The sequence below is a fragment of the Erinaceus europaeus genome, chromosome 20, assembly GCF_950295315.1.
Source record: "Erinaceus europaeus chromosome 20, mEriEur2.1, whole genome shotgun sequence".
Lineage (NCBI taxonomy): Eukaryota > Metazoa > Chordata > Mammalia > Eulipotyphla > Erinaceidae > Erinaceus > Erinaceus europaeus.
In genome coordinates this window covers 9,149,230-9,175,484 of record NC_080181.1, presented here as the reverse complement: position 1 = coordinate 9,175,484, position 26,255 = coordinate 9,149,230, and the positions used below count along the sequence as shown (strand labels likewise).

The 26,255-nt window shown below is 46.1% G+C and overlaps 1 protein-coding gene across 4 annotated transcripts in view; it reads right to left on the bottom strand.

Annotated features, from left to right (window-relative positions):
- Positions 1 to 26,226, bottom strand: part of FEZ1 (fasciculation and elongation protein zeta 1) — a 38,406-nt gene extending 12,180 nt beyond the window's left edge. Inside the window, exons 1-4 of one of the 4 annotated variants that reach the window (XM_060179788.1) lie at positions 25,983 to 26,226; positions 20,184 to 20,530; positions 7,802 to 7,901; positions 1,390 to 1,518 (exon numbers count right to left, since the gene is read on the bottom strand). In XM_060179788.1, coding sequence (XP_060035771.1) covers positions 1,390 to 1,518; positions 7,802 to 7,901; positions 20,184 to 20,494 — 540 coding nt within the window. In that variant the 5' untranslated portion in view covers positions 20,495 to 20,530; positions 25,983 to 26,226. Of the gene's footprint in view, positions 1 to 1,389; positions 1,519 to 7,801; positions 7,902 to 12,507; positions 12,607 to 20,183; positions 20,531 to 25,982 lie in introns of those variants that run through there. The other 3 variants (XM_016187107.2, XM_060179789.1, XM_060179790.1) reach the window with 3 other exon arrangements.
- Between the last annotated feature and the right edge of the window lie 29 nt (positions 26,227 to 26,255).

Here is a 26,255-nt window from a genome sequence, read left to right as displayed (position 1 = left end):
CACTGGAACTTGGAGACCAAAGGCAAGAGCAACACAGGCCAAGTTCATTAGGGCTGCATTTCCTTGTGGACAGAAACTCAAGTTGGTTTCCACTATGGAAGTGAATTATGTCTGCTCCAATGAAAATCATTCTGCCAAGTGACTTCTTCCCAGAAGTGAGAAGAGAAGATGGGGTTGTAGTCAAGGGGCTGCCCCTGCCCCTGCTTTTGCTAAAGGGTGTACATGCTGTCAGGGCTGGATGGCTAGTGTCAAGGCCTGCAAGACAAGTGCAGAGAAATCCCCTGGAGCCTCTCACACTGCTGCAGCTTCCTGCACCACAGACTCAGTGAGGATCAAACTCACCCTGAGGACTTGTGGGCAATAATGACTGCCAAGTGGCATCTTTCATTAAAACATTCCAGATGGTTCCATTCACAGGAAAGGGAATTTCTACAGCATGGTATTTCCCTCCCCTTCCCACAGCTCTTTAACAGAGACAGATATCTCCTGGAGGAGATTATGAGACTCGAGATACATTTGCAACTCTGGTCAGAAAGGACAAAATCACCAACAGGGATGCAGCCTTGGGGAAGAGCTGCCATAGGCCCTGGATGCCTGAGAGCAGCCAGCAAACACCAGCACCCCATGGAGAGATACACCAGAGCACAGCAAACAGGGAGCACTCAACTATATTTGCTAAAAGAAGGGATGAAGAAATGAAAAAGGGAGGGCCAGCGAGGGCTGACTTCAGTTCTCAATCCTGCCTCCACAGATAACATAGCTACTCAGTTGTTTGGAAGATAGAAGATGTAGCTTCCGCCCTGGGCTTCCCTCTCCTCTTTTTTTTAAATTTTTCCCTTTTATTGGCCTTGTTTTTTATTGTTGTTGTAGTTATTATTGTTGTCATTATTGATGTTGTTGTTGTTGGGTACGACAGAGAGAAATGGAGAGAGGAAGGGAAGACAGAGAAGGGGAAAGAAAGACAGATACCTGCAGACCTGCTTCACCGCTTGTGAAGCGACTCCCCTACAGGTGGGGAGCTGGGGGCTCGAACCGGGATCATTCTGCCGGTCCTTGGCGCTTGCGCCACCTGCGCTTAACCCGCTGCGCTACTGCCCAACTCCCTTCCCTCTCCTCTTGTAGAAGACAGTCACCCTCAGTGAGTAAGCAGAATTACAGCAGGATTTGTATGCCTGAGGTCACAGGTTCAGCCCCTGACACTGCACATGCCAAAGCAATTCTCTCTCTCATCCTTTCTCCTTCTCCTCTCCTCTTCCTCTTCTCTCTCTCCCTTCCCCCTCCCATCCTCCCTCTCCCTCTCCTTCCCCCCTCTCCTGAGAAGAATAAACAAACCTTTTAAAAGGCATGTTTAAAGGGCATACAGTTCACCTGGTAGGGCACACACTTTACCATGTGTAAGGAGCAAGGTCCGAGCCCCTGGCCACCACAAAGGAGCACCTGCACGGAGGGAAGAAGCATAAGTGGGGGAACAATGCTGTAGTTTCTCTCCTTCTCTGTCTGTCTGTTTCTCTCTCTCTCCTATAAAACAGAAAAACAGAGTTCTTTGGGAATAGTAGAATCATGTAGGCATGAAGACCCAGCAAAAACTTAGGCCAAATAAATAACCACTGAGACAAAAAAAAGACTATCTTCATGACAAGAGGATAAGTTGATTAACTGAAAATCTGTAATAATAGTGGAGGAGTATAAATAATGCATAGTTCAAGCCTATCAGTGTGCCCTATGTGTGTCTACACATGTGTGTGTGCCCTATGTGTGTCTACACGTGTGTGTGTGTGTGTGTGTGTGTGTGTGTGTGTGTGTGTGTGTGTGTGTGTGTGTACAATTTATTCTCCCAGCTCTTAGAAAGAAAAGAAGAGGTATTTTCCTCTACTATGGGCCCCTAAGTGGAGGTTCACATGGTCTTTCTTGTAATGGACACATCCTAACACAGCTTAAACAGTAATCCTTTATTTCTGCTCATTACAGTAGAAGAAAAGCACACAGGAGCTGGGGTACTAGCTCCCCCCCTTCTGCCACCACCACCCCCCGAAAAAAAGAGGCTATTAATGGGAACAACTCACAGGGGCAAAGCAGACTGGAGGGAAAAAAAAAAAAAAACAGTAACAGAGGTGCTAGAAAGCAGATCTGAGCGGGTGAGTGTCACACACTGTGAGAAAAAGCTTCCAGAAGTGAGTAGATTCACACAGAACATCTGAGGAAGTTTGGGTATGAGAATGGACTGGAGGAAGCAGTATGTGGGTTCCTGGGGCACAGAAGGGACAGGGCGCTCAGCCTCCCTCACATCCTCCACTCATAGCCTATGGGAGCCTAGAGAGTGCAGCCCAGGAAGGCCCAACTGGGGGAGCACTGGGCTCTAGAAGTGGGGTGAGGAGTGTTACTGCAAACAGAGGGACTGGCCGGGGAGGGGGTGTGTGCTAGTGCACCAGACTCGCAGGCCTGAGCTCCCAGTGGTATTGAGCCAATGCCCAGCACCACCTGATGCCAGAGCTGAGCACATGGCTTCCCTGTTCTCTGTCCGTATTCTCTGTATTCTCTCACTCACATGAGAATAAAGAAATCTAAAAAAAACCAGAAGGATGAAGTGGGAATCTGCACCACATGGCTTCACACTGAGCTCAACACCTTCCAGGGTCACTGCCTGTCAGAAAATTCAACAGCTCCAAGGCAGTATCTGAGGTCTACAAGCAAAATGCCCAGGCCCTTAACGGTCACCGTCCATCTGGTGTGGCCCCTGTCCCCACAGGGACAGCGCAGCCACCCGGCCTCACTTTCAAATACACAGTGTGCTCAAAGCATGTCAGACTTTCGCAGACAACCCCCAACATGAAACTTGGGCCTGAAGTAACATGCAGCCAAAGACAATGGAAAGTGGCCCAGAGCACAGAGAAAACTCCTTCCCAAAGGTGACCAGCACCTCCCTCACAGGGACCTTGGAAAACAAGGCTTCCTGGAAACCCAACCTGTTTGTCAGAATTAAGCAACAATGAGAAAGAATTCTTATAAACTAAAAATAGAGTAGCAAAATTTGGATTTGCAATAGCAGAAAGTCCCTAAGCTGTTAACGAAAATAAATATACAGAAAATGGGGGGTGGGAGGGAGATAACCAGAGGGTGAGTCAAGTCCAACAATTGAATAAAAGGAGTTCCAAAAAGCAGGAAAGAGGGCTTCTTTCAGCCACAGCAGAATAGCTCATTCTGGACGGCCCCCCTCCTGCTGCAAACAACTACGAATCCGGACAATAAAAGAGGCAATTGTGCTCTGGCTACAGACAGTGCAAGACTGTGATCCTTACATGAAGAGAAAGAATGGGGCAAACCAAAGTAGAGAGAATCTGTCACCTGTGGGCTTCCACAACTAGAAATGCCACAGGAGGAGTTTTCTAGCCCAGAAGGAAATAATGGAAAGGAAGATCTACAAGAAAGAATAAGGAATACCAAGAAAGGAAAATAGAAAGAAAAAAGGACGGGGCCCGGGCAGTAAGCACACGTGGCGCAAAGCACAAGGACCAAAGCAAAGATCCTGGTTCAAGCCCCCAGCTCCCCACCTGCAGGGGGGGGGTCGCTTCAAAACTGGTAAAGCAGGTCTACAAGTGTCTATCTTTCTCTCCCCCTCTGTCTTCCCCTCCTCTCTCAATTTCTCTCTGCCCTATCCAACAACAACAGCAATAACAACAGCAACAACAAAAATGGAAAAAATGCCTGACAGGAGCAGTGGATTTGTAGTGCAGGCATTAAGCCCCAGCAATAACCTTGGAGGCAAAAAAAAAAGAAAAGAAAAGAGGAGAAGAGAAGAGAAGACAAAAGAAGAAAAGAAAAGAAAAGAAAAGAAAAGAAAAGAAAAGAAAAGAAAAGAAAAGAAAAGAAAAGAAAAGAAAAGAAATATGCAGCTTTTCCTTCCCTTAATCTCTCCCAAAGACAATTGTTTAAATCAAAAGCAGTAACTGCGCGGTGGGTATGCAGTGTGGATGGAAACAAAGCATTTCCTAAAGGGCAAGCAAGCAGAATGGTACTGTTGAGAGTGATGTAGACTGAACGTGATGTGACACAGTTTCAACCGTAAATAGACTATGGCGGTATAAAAATGCAGAGTGCATTATGTAGATCAGCATTTTTTTCCAGGTTACAAAGGTTTAGCTAAAATCCAATAGAAGAAGCAAAATGGCATAGAATTAACTCAAAAGAAGGAAACAAGAAAATGCAAATGAGTCCAGCAGAAATGCAGGATGGTCCACCTGAACAGAACCTCATTATCAGGGATGGGAAGACAGCAAAGGGGAAGCTTGTGAGACCTGCAAGGAGGAAGCCCTAGGTTCTATCCCCTGCACCTTCTTATGCCAGAACTGAGTGAGCAGTGCTCTGCTTATAAAAAGAGAAAAACAGACCGCTGTGGCCCAGGAGATGGAATGGTAAATACAGTATATTAGACTCTCAAGCATGAGGCCCAAAGTTTGGTGCCTGGCATCAAATGTGCCAGAGTATTGCTCTGGTTCTCTCTCTTTTCCCCCCTCCTCCTCTTCTCTCTTTTGTGTGAATAACTCCTTAAAAACATTAATGTTGGGAGTTGGGTGGTAGTGCAGCAGGTTAAGTGCAGGTGGCACAAAGCACAAGGAGAGGCATAAGGATCCCAGTTCGAGCCCCCGGCTCCCCACCTGCTGGGGAGTCATTTCACAGGCGGTGAAGCAGGTCTACAGGTGTCTTTCTCTCCCCCTCTCTGTCTTCCCTCCTCTCTCCATTTCTCTCTGTCCTATCCAACAACGACGACATCAGTAACAACAACAATAATAACTACAACAATAAAACAATAAGGGCAACAAAAAGGGAAAATGAATAAATATTTTTTTAAATTTTTTAAATATTAATGTTACTTTAAATGTTAATGTACTAAGCACTATACAAGTCAACTGAACACAATAAACAATAATAGAAAAAAACAAATTGTCACCAGCAGATTGAATACAAAAGATCCAACTGTAAAAGATACTTTAAATAGAAAAACACAGAGAATTGAAAACCATGTACATCTAGGCAACCATGTGTATAAGGAAGCTGTTCTGGCTAGTTTCACAGCAGACAATGGAGATTTCAAGACAAAGAGTGTTCTCAGAGAAAAATGGTCTACTTCGCCACAATGATCAGGAAGGCATAAAAATAAAAACCACTGGTGACACCCCAAAGACAGCCACATGGAAATAACAGATTCTATGGCCTGGGATGGACACAGTAGGTAGAATGTGGAACTTGTACCCCTGAAGTCTCAAATTCGATCCCCAGCATCCTAAATGGCAGAGTGATGCTTTGGGTTTTTGTCTATTGTGCTCCCTCTCATTAATAAGAAAGTATTTTTAAAACAGGGAATCAAAAAAAAATAAGAAGTCAGAATATATCTGGAGCATTTTTCCAGTGAAAGATAAAAGAGAATGCCCTTAAAATTCCAAATAAGAAATGTAGCACTCAGTCACATGGCAGACAAATAAAATACATACTGTCGTGAGGACGAAGAGGAACAAGCTTGGGAACATATGAAGCTGATCTTTTAGCAAGGAGGCACCTAAGCAGCAGAAGGATGAGGCCTGACCAAAGAAACAACTGGTCTTGTGTACTTTCCCAAAGGCCTGTGCCACAGTGTTTCATAGAACTGGACCACACTGACTTATCTAGCAAGTAGTTTAAACTGAATTTGAACTGAGGTCACTTAAAAGAGCTTCTATTGCAATGAATCCAGATAATAAAGGAAAATGAAATAAAAGAGCCCTAATCCATCCTCTCTGGCTTCTCTGTCCTTTTCCCAGGGGTTCAATAGAAGAAATTCTACAAGGAATGCAGCTCAAGATCATCCTTCTCAGGGTCATTCAATTTGCCCTGAAATATTACCCCTCTTGAGGGAAATCTGCAAATGAGGATAAATTAGAGCCCTTTTGAAAGGCAGGCTCTCATAGATATCCTTTGGCTCAATCCAAAAATGAGTCAGAAAGGTGGCAAAAGAGATAACAAAGCAAAATCTGCCTCCTGCACCATGTGGACCTGATTTCATTTCTGTAAGTAGGTGTATTCCATCACTGCCTCCTCCTCGGCATTTCCTGCATGCGTAACCTCTGCAGGAAAATGAACAGTCAGATGTTCAAACTGAACCAGAAACACAGGTTCCTACTGAGCCAGTGTCAGAGCAAACTCCTGGCCTCATAGCCTCCACTCCACCTGCTCGGGGGGCTGGATGGGAGGGGTGTGAAACCTAGAGGTGGTGAGGATTCTGGATTGCTAGTGACCAGAAGAGCAGGGAAAGCTAGCACCTTCCTTCTCAACAAACCAGTCAACTGCTGATGTCTTTACTGTGCTATTCTAGACAGTGAGCTGTAGAAAAACTGCCCAATAAGGGAAATGTTTCTGTTCTTTTAGTCAGACTCAGTTCTGGAGCAGTGGGAAAGTCAGATGTGCCCACCCTCCACATCTACTAAGCCCCCTGACAGGGCAACCCTCCCAGGTAAGAAACCCCTCCAGCCTATAGAAACCATTTTCACTCTGGACAGAACCCTTTACCTTTCTGTGTGTAGGTCCAGCAAGGAGGGACAGCTGGGTCAAGGGGTCACTCCCCATCACCTATGCACATCAACTCCCATTAAGTGTCCTCTTCATTATTTCAGATGGCATTCTACTACATCTTTCTCTGACATCAGCAGTCACAGGTTATGAGGCTGGTTCAGCCACATGAGCATCAATGAGATTTTTTTTCTTTTTTTTTTTTTTAGATTGAGAAATGAAAGCAAGAGATAATAGCACCAAAGCTGCCTTCAATGCTGTGGAGGTGGGCAGGCTTCACAGAGAATTCCATCTATATGATCATTTCCCTGTGCCTGGGTCCCAGCAATGTCCTGGGACCTGTAGTTGTCAGTACCTGCTCCTAACGAGTGCCTTTATTTATCCCTTCTTTTTAATGATTATTTTTATTGCCACCAGGGTTATTGCTGGGGCTCAGTGCCTGTATAACAAATCCACTGCTCCTAGTGGTCATGTTTTTCTTTCTTTCTTTCTTTCTTTCTTTCTTTCTTTCTTTCTTTCTTTCTTTCTTTCTTTCTTTCTTTTTTTTGATAGGACAGGGAAATTGAGAGCAGGGACAAAGAGAGGAAACCTATAGCCCTGCCCTGCTTCACCACTTGTGAAACTTCCCCCTGCAGTTGGGGACCAGGGGCTTGGACTTAGATCTTTGTGCACTGTAACATGTGTTCCCACTGCTGTGCCACTGCCAGGTCTGCCAATATGGTTTTTCTTTTTCTTTTTTTAATATTTTTTTCTTTTTAAATATTTATTAAAGAGAGATATCCAGAAATCAAGAGGGAAGGGGAGATAAAAAGAGAGAGAGAGAGATGCAGCACTGCTTTACCACTTGGAAGGCTATCCCTCTGCAGGTGTGGCCTGGAGGCTCAAACCCAGGTCCTTGTGTATTGTAACATGCACTCAACCAGGTGCGCCACCCCCACCCCCACCCCTACATGCTTTCTTAATGAGACTGAACTGTTGATCTTAGATGAGAAAACCTCACTTCTTTTGGCCTTTGCTGTACTCCTGCTCCCTGACTGTGAGTATGGTGCTGTACAGACCAGCAGCAGGAACTGTCCGCATCTCTGCTTTGTCACCTTGCAGACATGGTGTCCCAGCCATCCTCTCCCACCTCCTCCTCAGCTCCCACCTTGCAGGCAATGGCCCTGAGCTATTGCGGGACCTCTTCACTTAACAGGGAAAACTGCTGAGCTATTGAGTACTTTTCTCACTAGAACCACATCTTTCTCAATCCCCAGAGAGGTACCTCAGTGTCAGAGCTGTTGCCGTTCAGGGCCTCGATGTTTGGATCCCTCCAGTCTTCAGAAAGTGAAGGGATGTAATTGTCTGTCAGTGCACCCCAAACCCTGGAAACAAAGAGAAGCTCTCATTAGCCCACATCTGTGGTCTGGCCCCGCCTGAAGGAAGGAAGAGCTGGGCTGGGGAGGAGAGCGGGCTCTGTACGTGCCAGGCTGAGCTCATCTGCCTGCCAGCCTGCAGGCCCACAGTGGCTTGGAAACCCAATTGGAGCCATTAGCAGGGAAGAGAGAGAGGAGCTGAGATCCCATCCAGGGGCTTCGGGGGAAAGATGTCTGCACAGAGCAAAGTTCTCACCACTGAGATACAAATGGGAACCCAGCACTGCTGGCCAGTTATGTTTGCCTGAGTTCCTTCGACATGTTCCATCACCAGCTGTGTGCACTGTGTGCTGGATGCATCTTTTGTTTACATACCCACATACTGCTTCTATTTCTAAAGTACAGCATACATTATATACTACTGCCATGTTCTCATGTTACGTCATTATCATTTCACTTACATTTGCTTTGATACCCGTTTATCACTTGTCTACAATTAAAATTCTGCCCTTCTCTCTCCTTCTTGTACCCCAGGAACAGTATTATGAAATTTTCTATAATTTCCCTTATTGCCTCTCTGGTTTTTGTTTTTTAAGAAATGATGAAGGAGAAGAGTGATGAGAGGATGGTGGAATATCTGAGTAGCCGTCAGACTGCTACCGTGGTCATGGGAGCCCCAGCACCCCAGGCAGGGCCAGGAGGAGCAGGGCTACAGAATTCCAGAAGACGTGTCAAGAACCAACACCTTGCACACAGGTCATGGGCTAGAGAAAGGCAACTGGTTTTTTGTTTGTTTGTTTTTTAATTTACCAGTGGTTTACCAGATTATAAGATTACATGTATAGCATTCCATGCTGCACCCACCAACAGAGTTCTGTGTCCCTATCCCATCACATTTCTCACAAAGTCTTAGAAATAGTTTGTACTTTGGCTAGTTCTTTCTTCCAAAGTCTTGTTTGTTGTTTCTGCATTTGTGATGACAATTATTTCAAATTCTTTCCTCACTTCTGTGATTATTTCCTTAACTAGTGTTTGGATATTGACCTCATTATTTTGTGCTTCAACCTTTGGGGGGCTTTTAGCTGGACTCTTGTCCTGGTTCATTTCAACAATATTTCTTCTTGTTGGTTTAACCACTCTATATAGTATGTTATGAGGTCCCTCTCTCAGTACTTTTCAAATTACTGATCACTCTTACCTGGATTGACTTGTAACTAAGTAAGATAATTAAAGGGTTCACAATTGTGGAAATTGACAGTTGTTTCATATTATTTTAATCCCTGAGTTCTTTGGCTAGTTTTTTCTTGCCTGCTTCTTCTCTTTCTTTCTTCCTTGAATTTCTCTGAATTCTTTGATCCCTTATCTCCTTCACAGAGCTTTTCATCTCCATGAGAATTCCTTATGGCCACAGCTCTGAAGGCTCCATATGGAGGTCTATAGAACTCCACTGAATTGGGGGTTTTCTTCTAGCTGCAGTCTTGGCCCACCATTGAGGGTGCCTTCCTGTGTCTTCCCATGATGTCTAATTTCCCATGAAGTTGAGAGTCAGCAGTCTAGGTTTGAGCAGATCTGGGCAGTGACTAAAGACTCACAGTCACAAGTGCCTGGCTGAGGCTGTACTGCCAAGGCTGTCCAACTCCAAGTGTGAAGCTGCAGGTGTGTCACACACTGGTGGGGAGACTCTGGCAGTCTGCTCCCCCAGGGTGTTTCTCTGTGGCTCTACCCCCAGGGTCCTATAGTTATGGGGGGGTGAGTTCTGCAAATGCTGTACTCCACTGCAGCTCTTGATTTGCAGCTCTTATACCTCCCTTCTCTTCTTTTCTCCCCCACAGTTGCCAAGTTATGTACACAAAGTCTTAGAGGCAGGGTACACTGGGCTGCAGTGGGCACCAGCAGCAGAAGTCCAACCAGGGCGAGGCAGGCTGGGGGAGAACAGTGCTGAGACCCAGGAGAGTGGGCGCCTGCAGCCCCAGGGGCCTGAGCAGAGAGCAGACTTTTACCTTTGCTGTGAAAGTCAGTCAGTCTGTTCTCACTGCCTGGATTCTGGACTTTTTTGTTGTTAGTTACCTGAGCTCCAAGTTCATTTCTATGGTGGTTCCTCTGTTTATGTTCTAGTTTTCCTTGTGGTGGTAGCAGCAAATAAAATAGGACCTGCTGGCCCTCTGCCATCTTGGCCAGAAGCGATGAATAAAGTGTTTTAAAAGGGAAGGATCCAATGCATACAGCTGGGGGAAAGGAAGACCTTTCTATAATTGTTATTGTTTAACTCATTTAATAAAATTCCTCTTGGGGGGTGGGATAGGGAAAGGTAGTTGGAAGTTGCAAATACACATGGGAAAATAAGTAGATTAGTCAGCACCATGAGATTACAGTAAATCAGTAAGCCAAGTTGCTAAAATAATACCATTCATGGAAATCAGCAGTACCTGTAAGTGCCAGAGAACAGCAGATGAGGGCTCTGTGTACTCTCTGCATTCTATCTACAGCAGATCAGGGTCTGCCAGAGCAAACTAATTAAGATGCAGTAATTAACCGGCGTAAGGATCCTGGTTCGAGACCCCTGCAGGGGAGTCACTTCACAAGCAGGGAAGCAGGTCTCCAGGTGTCTTTCTCTCCCACTCTGTCTTCCCCTCCTCTCTCCATTCCAACAACAATGACATCAATAACAACAACAATAAAACAACCAGGGAAACAAAAAGGAATAAATAAATGTTAAAAAAAAAGATGCACTAATTAAGGAAATAGCCTCTTTAAAGTGAGCAAATTTATGCACATATAGATCAAATTAAAAACCTTTTTTAAAAAATACAGCAAAAATTCTGAAGGGTTGGGGAGTCGGGCGGTAGCACAGCAGTTAAGTGTACCTGTCGCAAAGCACAAGAACCAGTGTGAGGATCCCGGTTCGAGCCTCCGGCTCCCTACCTGCAGGGGAGTCGCTTCACAAGCGGTGAAGCAGGTCTGCAGGTGTCTGTCTTTTTCTCCCCCTCTCTGTCTTCCCTTCCTCTCTCCATTTCTCTCTGTCCTATCTAACAATGATGACATCAACAACAACAATAATAACTACAGCAACCATAAAAACAACAAGGGCAACAAAAAGTAAATAAATAAATATTTTTTTTTAATTCTGAAGGGTTACGTGTAAGCATATAGCATAAAATATATACTTGAAAACAAATACATATACTGTGAGAAGGATGTATTAGTGTCTGTAAAATCAGACATGTGGGCACATAAGCAGAGATTTTCCTAGTGCACAATGCATACAATTGCTAATGAAACAAATCCAAGGACTCCAAAACCATAATAGAATGGCAGTATTGGGGTTCCCTGATTATTATTGCTATTATTATTCCGTATTTTGCTATTACTACAAGAAAACACTTTGAGAGAACCCATGGCATGTTCATCAGACATCTATCCAAGCAGGATTTCAGAGTTGGAGTCTTAAGCCAAGGGCGATAATCCAATCTCCATCAGCCACTATTAGAGCCTCATTAATCTAGCCAATTCCACATCCAAGTGCATTAGCATTCTAAGCCAAGAGGCAAACAGGCCTTGCTGGCACCAGGGCACCACACCCACAGGGCGGCTCCTCCCTCCACCCCAACATCCCTGCAGCACATTCTCTGCTGCCAGTGTGCAGGGGAGGCACTGACCTTGGGTTTGTCCCTGCAGGAAGTGCCTAGAGAAGTGAAATTCAGCAAAAACCAAAATCGACAGAAGCCTTTTATAACTCTCTCAGGCAGGACGAAAGCTGGGCCCTTTTGATGGGCTGCACCCTTCCCAGTGACCTTGAAAATGTTCCCCTCATGAAGCTGACACCTGGGATCACTTACAAGATAGGCTCCTTGGCTCCTCTGAGCCTTCCTTCACTGGCACCCTTGAGTCATTTAAATTCTAGAGTTTTTAGGATGATTCTTTGTCTCCTGAGAGTTTCAAGCCATCCTCATTCTCGTTCATGTTTTCCCCATGTTCTCATCCTTCTTTCTGATGTACTTTTTTCTTTTTTTTTTAATATTTATTTTATTCCCTTTTGTTGTCCTTGTTTTTTTTGTTATAGTTATTGTTGTCTTCGTTGTTAGATAGGACAGAGAGAAATGGAGAGAGGAGGGGAAGAGAGAGGGAGTGACAGACACCTGCAGACCTGCTTCACCACTTGTGAAGCGACTCCCTTGCAGGTGGGAAGCCAGGGGTTCAAACCGGGACCCTTACACCAGTCATTGCGCCACCTGTTCTTAACCCGCTGCGCTACCGCCCGACTCCCATTTATTTTTGGAGGGGGGAGTCCTTTGAGATTCACAACTAACCTTTAAGAGAGAGGGTCTCTCACCTCTTTACAATCACCCTCTGTACTTCCTTGGTACCACAGAGCAATAATAACAGCAACAGCCAAGGCTTACCAAGCACTCTCTGCAAGCCAGGTACTATTCTAAATTCTTTCTGTGTGTAGATTCATTCATTCATTTCTCACATTTCCATAAGGCAGATGCTAATGAGAACAGGTGAATCACAGAGAAATCAATTAACTGGGGCCAAGCTCACACAGCCAGAGGTGACAGTAGCAAGGCTAGTACCCAGGCAACAAACCACAGAGCCCATCCTCCACATCACTCACCCACTCCAATTCTTCATGACTTTAGGACTGGTACAGCCTGGGCCTCAGAACAACCTACCAAGCTCCACATCATATCCGAGGCTGGCAGTTCAGAATGGGTTGTGAGCAAGAAATGTGAAAGCAGCATTGTTCCACGTATGCTTCCGCTGACCTCCAAAAGAAGGGGGGCAGAGGGTACAGACCTGCCTTGGGCTTTGTCTCTGGCCCAGGGAACGTTACAGGAAGGCAGAGGCAGTGGGCCGGCTGGCAGGCAGCCATAGTGACATAGTGAGTGCCAGGGTGGAGAGAGCTGCTCAAAGCTTTCAGGGAGAGAGAGTGTGTAGAGGTAGGGAATCCAGTCCTCAGCCGTCCTTGGGAATGGATCTATTCCTGTTTATAGGTGCCACAGAGATACTGTAAAATTCCACTGGCCCCACCACACATGCACACACCCCACACACACACTCTCCCTTTTACACTAATCTTGGGAATAGGAGACTCTGAAAACCACCTCTTGTACCCTTTATCAAAGAAGTAAGATTAAAAAGATTATCGCAATTCCTCTCATTATGCTCCCATGGTACCCAAGATTCAATCTGTGTCTTCTCTCCCTCTCCCTCTCCCTCTCCCACTATACTAACAGAAAAAGCTCTTCATGTGCTTATTTTATGGCTTGCGCTTAGGTGCCTAAGGAATAAACATGTCACTGTAGAGGGCAGGGACCTGGAAATGGATGCTGACAAAGTATTAACAGACCCAACAGAACAGCTTGTGACAAGGCATGTAGACAAACATGGAACTGGCAACACAGCCATCAGGGCCACGTTCACTGCAGTGCACGCGCGCGCGCGCAAACACACACACACACACACACACACACACACACACACACACACACACCACCTCCCAGTACAACAGGCAGCTGAAAGAATTTCTTGGAATCCCAACTTGGCAACATGTTTTCCTTCATCCCCTCTGGAGCCGTCACTGTCTTTGTAGGTTGTTTTGTTTGTTCCAGTTAGGCCAGTGCTAACACAGTGCTCACTGTGCATAACTGGGCATACTTTTGAAGCTAATACTTGGAAATTATCAATTACTAGCACATTCAATTATTCAAATAATTATCAATTATTAGCACATTATAGATTTTTCTCAAAATCCTAAATAGGAAATTTATGTTCCTAAAAATCACAGTTGTCTGTCAATTTTCTTTTATTTTCAAAGACTTTGAAAATTTTTTACTATCTCCATTTATTTGATAGAAACAGCTAGAAATTGAGAGGGGGGGAAATATAAAGGAAGAGAGACAGAGACACCTGCAGCACTGTTTCACTACTCATGAATCTCCCCCGCCCCCCCGCAGATGGGGACGGCGGGGGGGGGTGGGGGGGGGACAGCGTTCAACCAGGTGCACCACCACCCAGCCCCACAGTCACTATTCTATTTTCTATTATTTGGTAACAAATTGCCTTCAAAGTAAAGCATGGCTGACAGTAGAGAGCTTATCTGTTCTGTGGGTTTTATTTTTGACATCTCCTTTGTCCCACAATTCCATCTGAAGAAAAGAAAACTATAATTGTTTTCACAAAGGACACTTGTAAGAAGGTTGAATGAGACACCAGTGCAGGGGGTGGGCTGGGGAATGTCTGCCCCCATTTTTCAGTGACCTCTAAGAGCCTCTGGCCTCCAGTTCTGGCCATTTCTGTAAAGAGAGGGTAATCACACATGGGCAATAATGGCATTATGTAATATTTTCTTTCTCTCTTTCTTTCTTTCTTTTTTCCTCCAGGTTTATATCTGGAGCTCGGTGGCTGCACTACAAATCCACTGCTCCTGGTGGCCATTTTTCCCATTTTATTGGATAGGACAGAGAGAAATTGAGAGAGGAGAGGAAGATAGGAGAAGAGAAATACACCTGCAGACCTGCTTCACCACTTGTGAAGTGACTTCCCTGCAGGTGGGAGCCGGGTGCTCAAACCAGGATCCTTGTACGGGTCCTTGCACTTCATACTATGTGCCCTTAACCCAGTGTATCACCGCTCAGCCCCCTGGAATATTTTCTAAATGAAGCAACAGGAAGTGTAATGAAAAGTGGATAATTTAAAAGACAAAAAAATGAGGCCATTGAGATAACTCACCTGGTACGGTACCACCTTTGCTATGTGCACAACCCAGGTTCCAACCCCTAGCACTTCATTTGGGGTACTACAGCACTGATTGAGATTTTGGTGCTATCAAATCTCCCATGTGTCTCTCTGTCTCTTGCTACCTGAAAAAAACCATTCCAAAGCAGTGTAGCCCCAGTGATGACCAAAAACATATAAAAAGGGAAATATAAATCAAAATCTGACTCTTTTAATACTTAACCTTCCCTGCCTTGACAAATCAGAGCTCATCTGTATCTCAGTCAACTCTCTAATATACAAATGAAAACTAAAGAAATCAAAAACTTCAGGAGTTGGGCGGTAGCACAGCAGGTTAAGCGCACGTGGTGCCAAGCACAAGGACCAGCGTAAGGACCCTGGTTCAAGCCCCCAGCTCCCCACCTGCAGGGGAGTTGCTTCATAAGCAGTGAATCAGGTCTATGGGTATCTATCTTTCTCTCCCCCCTCTGTCTTCCCCTCCTCTCTCTATTTCTCCCTGGCCTATCCAACAACGACAACAACAATAATAACTACAACAATAAAACAAGTAGGGCAACAAAAGGGAATAAATAAATAAATATTTTTTTAAAAAGAAATCAAAAACTTCAGAGGAAATCATTACTTTTGCCTTTATGATCTGTACTGCATTCCTTAAATAAATTTATTTGTAATTAATTCCCTTTTAAAAAATCAATTTATTCATTTATGAGTGCAAGAACTAGAGCATCATTCTGGCATATGCAATGCCAGGGACTGTACTTGGAACCTCATGTTTAAGATTCGAACACTTGTGGTCCAGGAGGTGGTTCAGTGGATAAAGCATCGGACTCTCAATCCTGAGTTTGGTCCCCGGCAGCATATGTGCCAGAGTGATGTCTGGTTCTTTCTCTCTCTCTTCCTATCTTTCTCATTAATAAATAAAAAAAAAAAAATTCCAACACTTAATCCACTGCACACACCTCTCAGACCACTGATTTTTACCATCTTTTTTTAATTTAAAAAAAAATTTTTTAATTATCTTTAATTATTTATTGGATAGAGACAGCCAGATAACAATAAGGAAGGGGATATGGAGAGAGACAGAGAGACACCTGCAGCCCTGCTTCACCACTCATGAAGCTTTCCCCCTACAGGTGGGGGCTGGTGGCCCGAACCCAGGTCCTTGTGCATTGTAACATGTGCACTCAACCAGGTTTGCCACCACCCAGCCCCGATTTTTACCATCTTAAAGAAGTTCAGGGGTATGGGAAATAGCATAATGGTTATGCAAACAGACTCTCATGCCTGAGGCTCCTAAATCCCAGGTTCAATCCCCTGCACCACCATAAACCAGAGCTGAGCAGTGCTCTGGTGTTTCTCTCTTTGTACAGTTCTCTCTCTGCATCGCTCTCAAAAAATTAAATAAATAATTTTTTTTTAAAAAGCTCAGTAGGTTGCAGATTCAAGCCCCTTGTCCCTACCTGCAGGGGGGAAGCTTCACAAGTGGTGGAACAGGGCTGCAGGTGTCTCTCTGTCTCTCTCCCTCGTCATCTCTCCCCCCCAGTTCCTCTCTGCCTCTATCTATTAATAAATAAATAAAAATATTTGTTTTAAGTTTTTTAAAAAAGGAGTTCAGATAAGAGTATCACTGCTTTTGTTTTAAGCTTCCATATTTAGCTCTAATCTACGCAAAATATTTTAAATTCCCTTGTGGATGAACTAGCCCTCTATCTACTAAACCTAAGCCAGTTTACTGCCACACTAGGGCTACATTCAAATAAACTGCTAGGTACATACTAAATTACATTCAGACAAATTGCTAGTTAGGTACTAAATTATCTTTTCCCTTAGCTATCGTAATTGTACAGTTGAAATATCAGTATAGATGCCTATAAAACAAAGAATGTCCTTTAATTCTAATTTCTTTTTATCTTAAATTGTAAAGCTTTAGGCACACTGAATGTCAAAAAAGGGTCATATTCATTTCTCTTTCCCCAGGTTCCTCCTTCAGCACTGTCCCCAAATCATACGTCATCTCTGTGGAATTATTCAACCTTTGGTCTTTTTGCTGAGGGAATCAATGAGGCGGGCAAGTCAGAAAATCAGGATGTGAAGCCCAGTAATCTCATGAGATGGTAATTAACATTGAGTGGCCTCTGCTAATGGGCCAGGAGAGACTAAGAACCTACTCGGTGGGTCTTCTTCCTTTATGGGGGGTGAGGGAGTAGGAGATGATTTGTTGGAAGCAAAAGAAATTGGAACAAATCTTAAAATGTCATTTCAGAGCACTGCCTGGGTGAGGTAAAAAATTAGGTTCTTATAAGTCCTTAGCCCCGCTTCATCAAGACTGAGCTCTGGAGGTTTCAAAGATGAGCACCCAGGCAGTCAGCTAGAGTTAAGTGACTAGCCCAAGGTCACACCAGGAGTTAGCAAGAGTGCAGAAATTAGAATTCATAGTCTCTGTTGTTCCTAGTTCATTGCCTGGTGCAATGAACTAGAGTAGAAGAGACTCTCTAATGAAGCCCCAGAGTCATTCCTTTTTGACGTAAAGGGGTTGAACAAATTATCATAGGCTCATAATCTCAAAAGAATCTGTTTGCAACTTAAAAATGAATTGAAACACATGGGCCCCAGTTGTAGAATTGGTCACCAGAGTGAAACGCTCTCGACAAGCATGCCTTCAGGTCAGCCTTAATTAAAAAAGAAAAGGAGGGAATGTCGTCAGCCTAGAAACAAGTTCCATGCACCTGCAAAGCTCACTGTTACTGCTCAGGCAGATCGCTCAATAGTCAGTATTTCACTCAAAAGTATGATGGGATTGATCAGGTACTGCACAGCAAGCACCGTACTAGACAGTGGGACATAATACCACTACAAGCCCCATATACACAGAGATATGCTCTTAGCCACCAAATAAGTAGGTGTCTCTTAAATTCAGTCACAGGAAATACACATACTCAGAAGTCATTTCATGTAGCTACTGCCTTTCTTTTGTCTGGGGTAAACTCTCTGGGCTCTTAGTTCAATTTGTACATTTTCTTACTTGGATATATTTTAACATTTTAGAGTAATTTTCCAAGTCTGGGGGATTTTAAGATTCTTTTTTAATATTTATTTACTCCCTTTTGTTGCCCTTGTTGTTTTATTGTTGTAATTATTGTTGTTGTTGTTATTGATGTCATTGTTGTTAGATAGGATAGAGAGAAATGGAGAGAGGAGGGGAAGACAGAGAAGGGGAGAAAAAGATAGACACCTGCAGACCTGCTTCACCACTTGTGAAGTGACCCCCTGTAGATGGGGAGCCGGGGGCTCGAACTGGGATCCTTAGGCAGGTCCTTGCGCTTTGTGCTACCTGCACTTAACCCGCTGCGCTACCACCCGACTCCCATCTGGGGGAGTTTAAACCCATAAAAATCCAGTAACATAGATTCCTCCATTACAGGTAATTCTTTTCCTGGTCCTTATTTGTAATATCTGAGAATAATACCACTAGTTAAAAAAAATGAAAAATTAGGGGCCAGCCAGTGACACACCTGGTTAAGCGCTCACATTACAGTGCTCAAGGACCAAGGTTCAAGCTCCTGGTCCCCACCTGCAAGGGGAAAGCTTCACAAGTGATGACACAGGGCTGCAGGTGTCTCTCTGTCTCTTTCTCCTGTCTCCCTCTCCCCTCTCAATTTCCCTATGTCTCTAGCTAATAAATAAAATTATAAACAGAAGTTTACAATAGAATCTAAATTTACCATATTGCTGAAATTCTATTTTGCATCTAAGAACACCTCTCTATTTTCTTTTTATTTTATTTCATTTTATTTTTAACCAGAGCACTGTTCAGCTCTGGCTTATGGTGGTGCAGGGGATTGAACCTGAGACTTTGGAGCCTCAGGCATGAGAGTCTATTTGCATAACCATTATGCTATCTACCCTCTGCCTGCCTCTCTACTTTCTAAAAGTCCTTCACTCCTCTAAGATTTCAGCTTAAGAAAGCTCTACAGAAATCCAGGAGGGAGCACAGTGGACAAAGCACTGAACTCTCAAGCATGAGGTTCTAAGTTCACTCCCTAACATCAAATGAACCAGAATGATGCTATTGTTCTCTCTCCTCTTCTCATTAACAAATATATAAATGAAAGAAAGGAAGGCAAAGAAAAGAGAGAGGGGGGAAAAAAGAAAAGAAAGGAAAAGAAAAGAGAGAGAGGAAGGAAGGGAGGGAGGGAGGGAGGGAGGACAGGACAGGACAGGAAAATAAAAGGAGGGCTAGGTAGTGGCTCAACCAGTATAAAGCACACAAGTTACCATGTGTGAGGATCCCAGTTCAAGCCCCTGGTCCCTGCCTACGGGGGGAAAAGCTTCACAAGCAATGGAACAAACTGAAAGCCTCTCTCTCTCTCTCTGTGTGTGTGTCTCTCTCTCTCTCTCTCTCTCTCTCTCGCTCTCTCTCTCTCATCACCCTATTCCACTGTCTCTGTCATAATAATAAAAAAATTAAATAACACAGGATTCAGGGAGAAATAGCATAATCGTTATACAAAGAGATTCTAACGCTTGAGGCTCCAAAGTCCCAGGTTCAATCCTGGCACCACCATAAGCCAGAGCTGAGCAGTGCTCTGCGAAAAGAAGAAAAAAAAATAGGACTTGAATGTTTAATCCTTGGCAATGCCTTTCTCTCTCACTAAATAAGGGGAGAGGGGAGGGGGAAAATAAAAAATTAAAAAAAAAAAAAGTAAGGAGGAGGAAGGGGAAGAAAGGAAAGAGAGGGGGAGTTGGGCGGTAGCTCAGTGGGTTAAGCATATGTGGCACAAAGTGCAAGGACAGGGATGAGGATCCCGGTTCGAGCCCCCGGCTCCCCACCTGCAGGGGAGTCGCTTCACAGGTGGTGAAGCAGGTCTGCAGGCGTCTGTCTTTCTCTCTCCCTCTATGTCTTCCCCTCCTCCCTCCATTTCTCTCTGTCCTATCCAACAACAATGACATCAACAACAATAACTACAAGAACAATAAAAACAAGGGTAACAAAAAGGAAATAAATAAATAAAAGAAAAAAATTTTTTAAAAAGGAAGGAAAGAGAAGGGAAAGAAAAGAACAGAAGAAGGAAAGCCCAAGAAGTGGCACAACAGCTAGAGCACTGAGCATAAAAGTATGAGCTCCCAAGTTTAATATCAGCATCACATATGTCAGTGATGCTCTAGTTCTCCCCTTCCTTCTCATGCTTTCATATCAGTAAATAAATAAATCTTTGTTAAAAGCTAGAAAGACAAATCAGGCAGTGGTACACCCCACTGAGAGCAAATGCACAAATTATGTACACGGATCCAGGTTCAAATCCCTGGTTCCCCACCTGTAAGGAGGAAGCTTGAAGCAATGCTTGCAAATGTCTCTTTCTCTCTCCCTCTCTATCTCCCCCTTACCTCTCAGTTTCTCCCCATCTCTATCCAATATATTTTTTTAAGTTAGAAAGCTCTACAGGTGGCTGCAAAGAGCCATCTCTGAACACCACCACCACTGTCAGGACACTGTGCCACCCACACGTAAACCCCTCAGCCCAAATGAGGGGAAGGAAATAGAGGGTTCCTTACTCCTCATCCTGCAGTGTCTCCTCTTCCTCCTGAATCTGGAACTGGTTCTTCACAGGTGCCAGGTTTTCCGTCTTGGCATTGTAGTTCCGGAAGCAGACATTGAGCTTCTCATCAAACTCATTCACCAGGTCCTCCATGGACTTGAAGCTGATGATCTCTGAGGAGAAATTCTCCAGCTCCGAGAGGGAAGGGTCCTCCAGATGGTGGGGAGAGGACCCATAGAAGCAGTGCGGCTTCTCCTCCTGCTCCTCAGAGCAGCAGGGCCGCAGGTCCTCAAACTCTTCATCCAGACTCACCAACGGGGCCTCCATTTCGGAGAGCAGCAGAGGCTGTGGGGATGTGTTCGTCTAAGAGAGGAAAAAAGGGCCGTGAGCTTGGTGCCCACTCTGCAGGAGTCCAGGGCCCTGGGTCCTCCTCAATGCACGCTGCTTCTGCTCTTCCTCCCCACTTAACCCTCAAGGCATCCACATGCCCAAGTAGGTGTGACTCTCTCCAACCCAGCTCCCTAATCCAGTCCCTGGACTGCTCAGGCTCACACACTGGCCCACTCCTGCCAGCCATGAGCTCAGCAAGCGACTGAGCTTTTCTGCTTGCTTGTCTTCTTCTCAGAAATAATAACAGGGCCCACCTCTAAACGGCTGTCATGTAGGTAGAGAAGGTAAGTCTTATTTTTATTTTATTTTTAAATACTTATTTAATTTATTTTTTATTATGTATTTGATAGAGACAGCCAGAAATCAAGAGGAAGGGAGATATATATATATAGAGGGAGGGAGACATCTGCAGCACTGCCTCACCACTTGTGAAGCTTTCCCCCTGCAGGTGGGGACTGGGGGCTTGAACCCGGGTCCTTGAGCACTGTAACATGTGCGCTCAAAAAGGTGCACCACCACCAAGCCCCCTTCTTTCTCTTACTCACAAATAAATAAATCCTTAAAAATATATATATGACCTGGGTTGAGAAAATAGCATAATGATTATGCAATAGGATTTTCACACCTAAGGTCCCAGATTCAGTCCCCAGCACCACCATAAACAAGTGCTGATCAGTGTTGTGGCAAAAGAAACAAACAGATCTCACCTGACCTAAACTCAATCGACAGCTAGACCTGATCTTTATGAATATGAAACTGTTTATTATTATAATTTATCCCATTTAGGCTGGGAAGACAGCTCAGCATTAGAGGATAGGTCTTGCATGCCTGGGGTCCCAGATACCACAGGTCCAATCCCTGGCACCACCATATGGCAGAACTAAGCAGTACTTTCGTCTCTTCCTCTCCTCTTCTCATAAATAAATACTTTTTAAATAGTAGCGATTTATACCATTTAGTGTATTCTGCTGTTGAAGTATTGTTTTTAATGAGAGCCCCAACCCAGGAGGTGATGTTCAGAATGTCCACTCCACTGGTGCCCTCCACAATCTGAGATAGTCTAAATTTTAAAACACACCTACCCCAATGGCTTAGTGATGGGACTTGAAGGTTTATTTTACTTATTATTTATTTATTTTAATGAGGAGAAAGACACACACACAGAGTACTGCTCAACTCTGGCTTAGAGCCTCAGACATGAAAGTCTTTGGCAGAATCATGCCATTTCCCCAACCCAGGAACCTGGATTTTCTACCTTTGTCAATAATAAGACTTAAAAAAAAAAAAACTAACAGGGGAGCCAGGCGGTAGCGCAGCAGGTTAAGCACATGTGGCACAAAGCACAAGGACTGGCAGAAGGATCCTGGTTCGAGCCCTTGGCTCCCCACCTGCAGGGGAGTCGCTTCACAGTCTTCCCCTCCTCTCTCCGTTTCCCTTTGTCCTATCTAACAATGACAACATCAATAACAATAATAACTACAACAACAATGAAAAGCAAGGGCAACAAAAGTGAAAATAAATAAATAAAATATAAAAAATTTTTAACAAATACTAACAGAAACTTTCCAATGAGCATCCAGCTTTGTTCTGGGAGTACAGCAATGGACTGTGACCCTATCACACAGACCCACTGCCACAAGCTCCAAAGTCAGGCCCCACCCAGGAAGCTGCCACTTGTCTGCCCTCCATGTCTCAACAGTCGTGGCACCCCTCCCCTCACCAGACTCTGGATCCAACAGTGGCCTATCTGTCTGGGTAGACTGCATGTCTGTCCCCATTTTTACTCCCATTCCTGGAGGGCACAGACAACCTCTGGCTCTCCTCCAAGGCTCCAATCGCAGGCTGCTGGCGGCTGGGCCGTCCATCAGTGTGTGCTCACTGAGAAGCCGCCATGTGTATCCCTCACAGCTCCTCATTTCCAGTCTCAACAGCACAAACAGTATTGTCCTTCTCCCTTCCTCTCCATATTCAGTCCTCCCTGATGGTGCCTACTTCTCTCCTGTCTGCATAACTATGGATCCAATTAGATGCTTAACTTGGAAAAGACACCCAAGGAGAAAACAAAAGAGAGAGCAAAAACCATGGGTTTGCCCTGGAGCCGCTATTCTCCATCTTTACCTATAAGACTCAAACTCTGAGCAAGGGAGAGGGCATGCCAAACTTGCTTGGTGGGATAAAATCAAAACACATTCTGGGCCTCTGTGGTTTGCAAAGGCAACATGATGGTCATTGGTACACAAAGATAGAGGAAGGACAGGGCTCAGGAGCCGGCAGACCTGCCAATGGCAGAGGGGCAAATTCCCATGTCCTGATTTCTTTACTTGTTAAAATAAACATGCTGAAAGTAAGTTAAATGAATGTGTTAGTATGGGACTAATACCTTCACAATTTCATTTTAATAACTTGTCAATTTAATTAGCAAATGCTATTATAATATTTTAACAATATGTATTTAAAATGGTTCTAAAAGCAACCCCGACTTTAAACTATTAACAGCCATTACATTCCTTTTTCATCCTAGGCCTTTGAAATCGAGTGTATTTGGCATTCTCAGTGCATCTCTATTTGCTCAGCCCCATTTCACATGCCTGATTGGTACGCAGGGCGACTGGCACCACACCAGACACTCTAAAGCAGTGCACCACCAATTGCAAGCCAGGTTTTCACCTAGGGGCTGCAGATTCCTAATGACTGGCTATAGCCACAGCTTATAATGCACACTTATAAGCAGATGTGGGGACTCTCTTAAGTTTTCTTGTACTGCCAAAAGGGCCCAGAGCTAAAAAAAAAAAAAATGGTTAGGGATCCCTAAAAGGTGCCCTTAGACAAAATGGCAGAGCACAGTGCAGTGCCGAAGCATTTTCAGATGTGTGCTGAGACAGCGAGCGCCCTGTGACATCTCTGAACCTGCACTCCAGGTCCTATTACTTCTAGCCTGTGAAATTCCACATAAATAATCAGCTTCTGTGGGCTTCAGTGACTATCCTTAAAGTGAAACCCACACTAGGACTCATGTGGAAGGTTACTTACTGTGTGAAGTAAGTGAGATCATCTTTGAAGAGCTAAGCACAATGTGTGGAAAACACAAAGCACCCAGTAAATGGCAATGATTTTGGAAAAGTGAAGGGAAATGTTTGGGTAAAAGTGCTTTAAAAAATCCATCATGATATCTGATGCTTTAAATGCTTATTCATTGAGAGGGCTGGTGCTGAATGAAATGTATCATCTTTACTACTAAATCCCGTCATTTTCCATTCATTTGGTCGAAGCTTCTTGGATCACTGGTCTCACACTGGAGACCTGTTCCAAATCTTTATTTTATTTGCCATCCCAATCATTGGGGCACATTGCCTACAGGATGAATGTACTGCTCCCTATGGCCATTTTTTCCTTCTCTCTCTCTTTTATTTGATAGGGCAAAGATAAATGGGGGAGTGGTATAAAGAGGGAGAGAGAAAGATGGACACCTACAACACTGCTATGAAGCTTCCCCCTACAGATGGGGACGGGGCTTGAACCCCAGTCCTTGCATATGGTAAAGTGTCCACTCAAGCAGGTGTGCCACCACTCAACCCCTACACTGCCTTTTAAATCTTCTCCAGAGCTGAGGTGAGAAGGTAGCACCAAGGATCTGTTTTCCCATCTGCAATAGCACAATCTATACTATCGACAGACAACCAGAGGGCAATCCAACCAGAACCTCAGACAGGGATTTTGAGTTTTGAGTGCTGGACGTGGAAGATTGTTCAGTAAGTCTATCCTGGGTCCTATGTGGGAGTGGGGGTGTGCTAAAAAATAGCTATTCATGCAGGAGGTTAGGAAAGGAGAAATGCTATCACAGCTCAAGAGTTCAGGAGCATAGTCATTTGAGACAGTCCATGATAAAACCTGATTTCTTTCCATCAGCTCACTACCGGGGAGCCAGGAAGCTCTGCAGGAATGGCCAGAGGGGGACAAAGCTGGAGCCCATACAGTCACCACACCAAACTCAGCATGTGCAGAAGCAGCCTGAGCCTGCCAGGCAGGTGAGAGCACACATTTTGCTGGGCTCAACCATGGCGGCAATGATGGGTCTCTGGGTTGGGCTGGCAACACCCCCCGACCCCTAGTGGTGCCCCATTCTCTCCCACTTTTCCTCTCCCACTTCCTTTCCATCACCTCTCCACATCCTCCCCTTGCCTCTGGGCATGCTTGCCCCTGTCTTCCTTCACCGCCCATCTCCGAGGCCTGCTCTTTCTGCTTCCAAAACCCATCTCTCAAGAATACATGAGGGGTGGGAGAAGGCAGGAACCACAGGAGAAGTGGTCTTTATGCCTTCCTAGGACAGAATGTAGTTTGATGAAGTCCTATACTCTGGCCCGTTTGCCTGGCTCCTTAGCGGTGGTGTCACTCTGCGAAGCAAGCTGGAGCTCGCAGCAGAGATCTGGAGGGGTGCTCGCGCGGGATGGAGGAGGGCTCATGAATGATGGAGAGAGCTCGTGCAAGATGGACTGGGGAGGGGGGGCTCGTGCAGGATGGAATGGGGCTCGCGCTTGATGGAGGGGGGCTTGCAAAAGATGGAGGGGGTTCGTGCAGGATGGAGGGGGGCTCATGCAGCCCGGACTGCAGCAAGAATCCCCAGCTGGCCGCGCACCACTACAGGGATCTCTCCATGCGGGCCTCTGCCCCCCACATCCCGCATCTCCCTTGTTCCCAGGGTTTGTCCCGTGGGGAGCCCCCACGCCATCCCTGAAACCTGCCCGGCGCGCCCCAGGTCAGCTTCCCCGGGAGCACCCAGCGCAGGGATGAGGGGTGCAGGGCCGAGCGCTTCCCATTCTCACGCAGTTGCAGTGCATGGAGGCGGCCCCGCTCTCCCACTCCCACCCGCGGCCGCGGGGGTGAAGAAAGGCTCCTCGGAGCATCACAATGGCTGGTGTTCGCTGAAAGCGGGGCTCCGCCATCCCCCCAACACAGACACACAGGCCGCACACCCGCCACCGCCCTGAGGGCCCAGCGGGATGGGGTCCGGGATAGGGGGCACGGCCTCGGGGCTCGGGGGCGTCCTCTCCCGGGCTCTGCAGGAATGCGCCACCCCGGGGACCTCTGCAGCGAGGGGCGCGGCCAGGCCGGGTGGCTAGGGGCGCGGGTCCGAGCCGCATAATGGCGCTGGGAGGAGGCAGGGACCCGCCGCCCCCCGCCCCTGTCCCCCGTGCGCGCACACACCAGGCCTGGCTGGGCCCCCACGCCCCAGTGATGCTCGCAGCGCCCGGCACCCCGCTTCTCCCGACCCGGGGCGTGGCAGGAGGACGACGGCCACGGGCTCCTCCCTGCAGACTCCGGGTGGGACAGTCCAGGGGTGCGGGCTGCGGCGCCCCGGGCCCGCGGGACCTCCTCCTCACCACCCAGGGCAACCCCCGCCCACGGCAGCTGGCGGTCGGGACGGCACCTGTGCGGGTCCTGGCGGCGACTCGCCGGGCGCAGGGGACCCCCTCCAGGGCCGCGGGACGGCCGGGCGCAGCAGCGGCGGCGAAGGCGGCAGGCGAGCCGGCGAGCGCTCCCCCCGCGACGGCTCCACCGGCGCCCGGCTCCGCTCCCCTCCGCTCCCCTCCGCCCCCTCCCGCGCGGGCCCGCGCCCGGGAACCCGCCCACGGGCACGCGCCGTTCCGCCGCCGGCCCCGGGTCCTCAGCATTCGCGGCCAGTCGCGCGCGTCGCCTCATT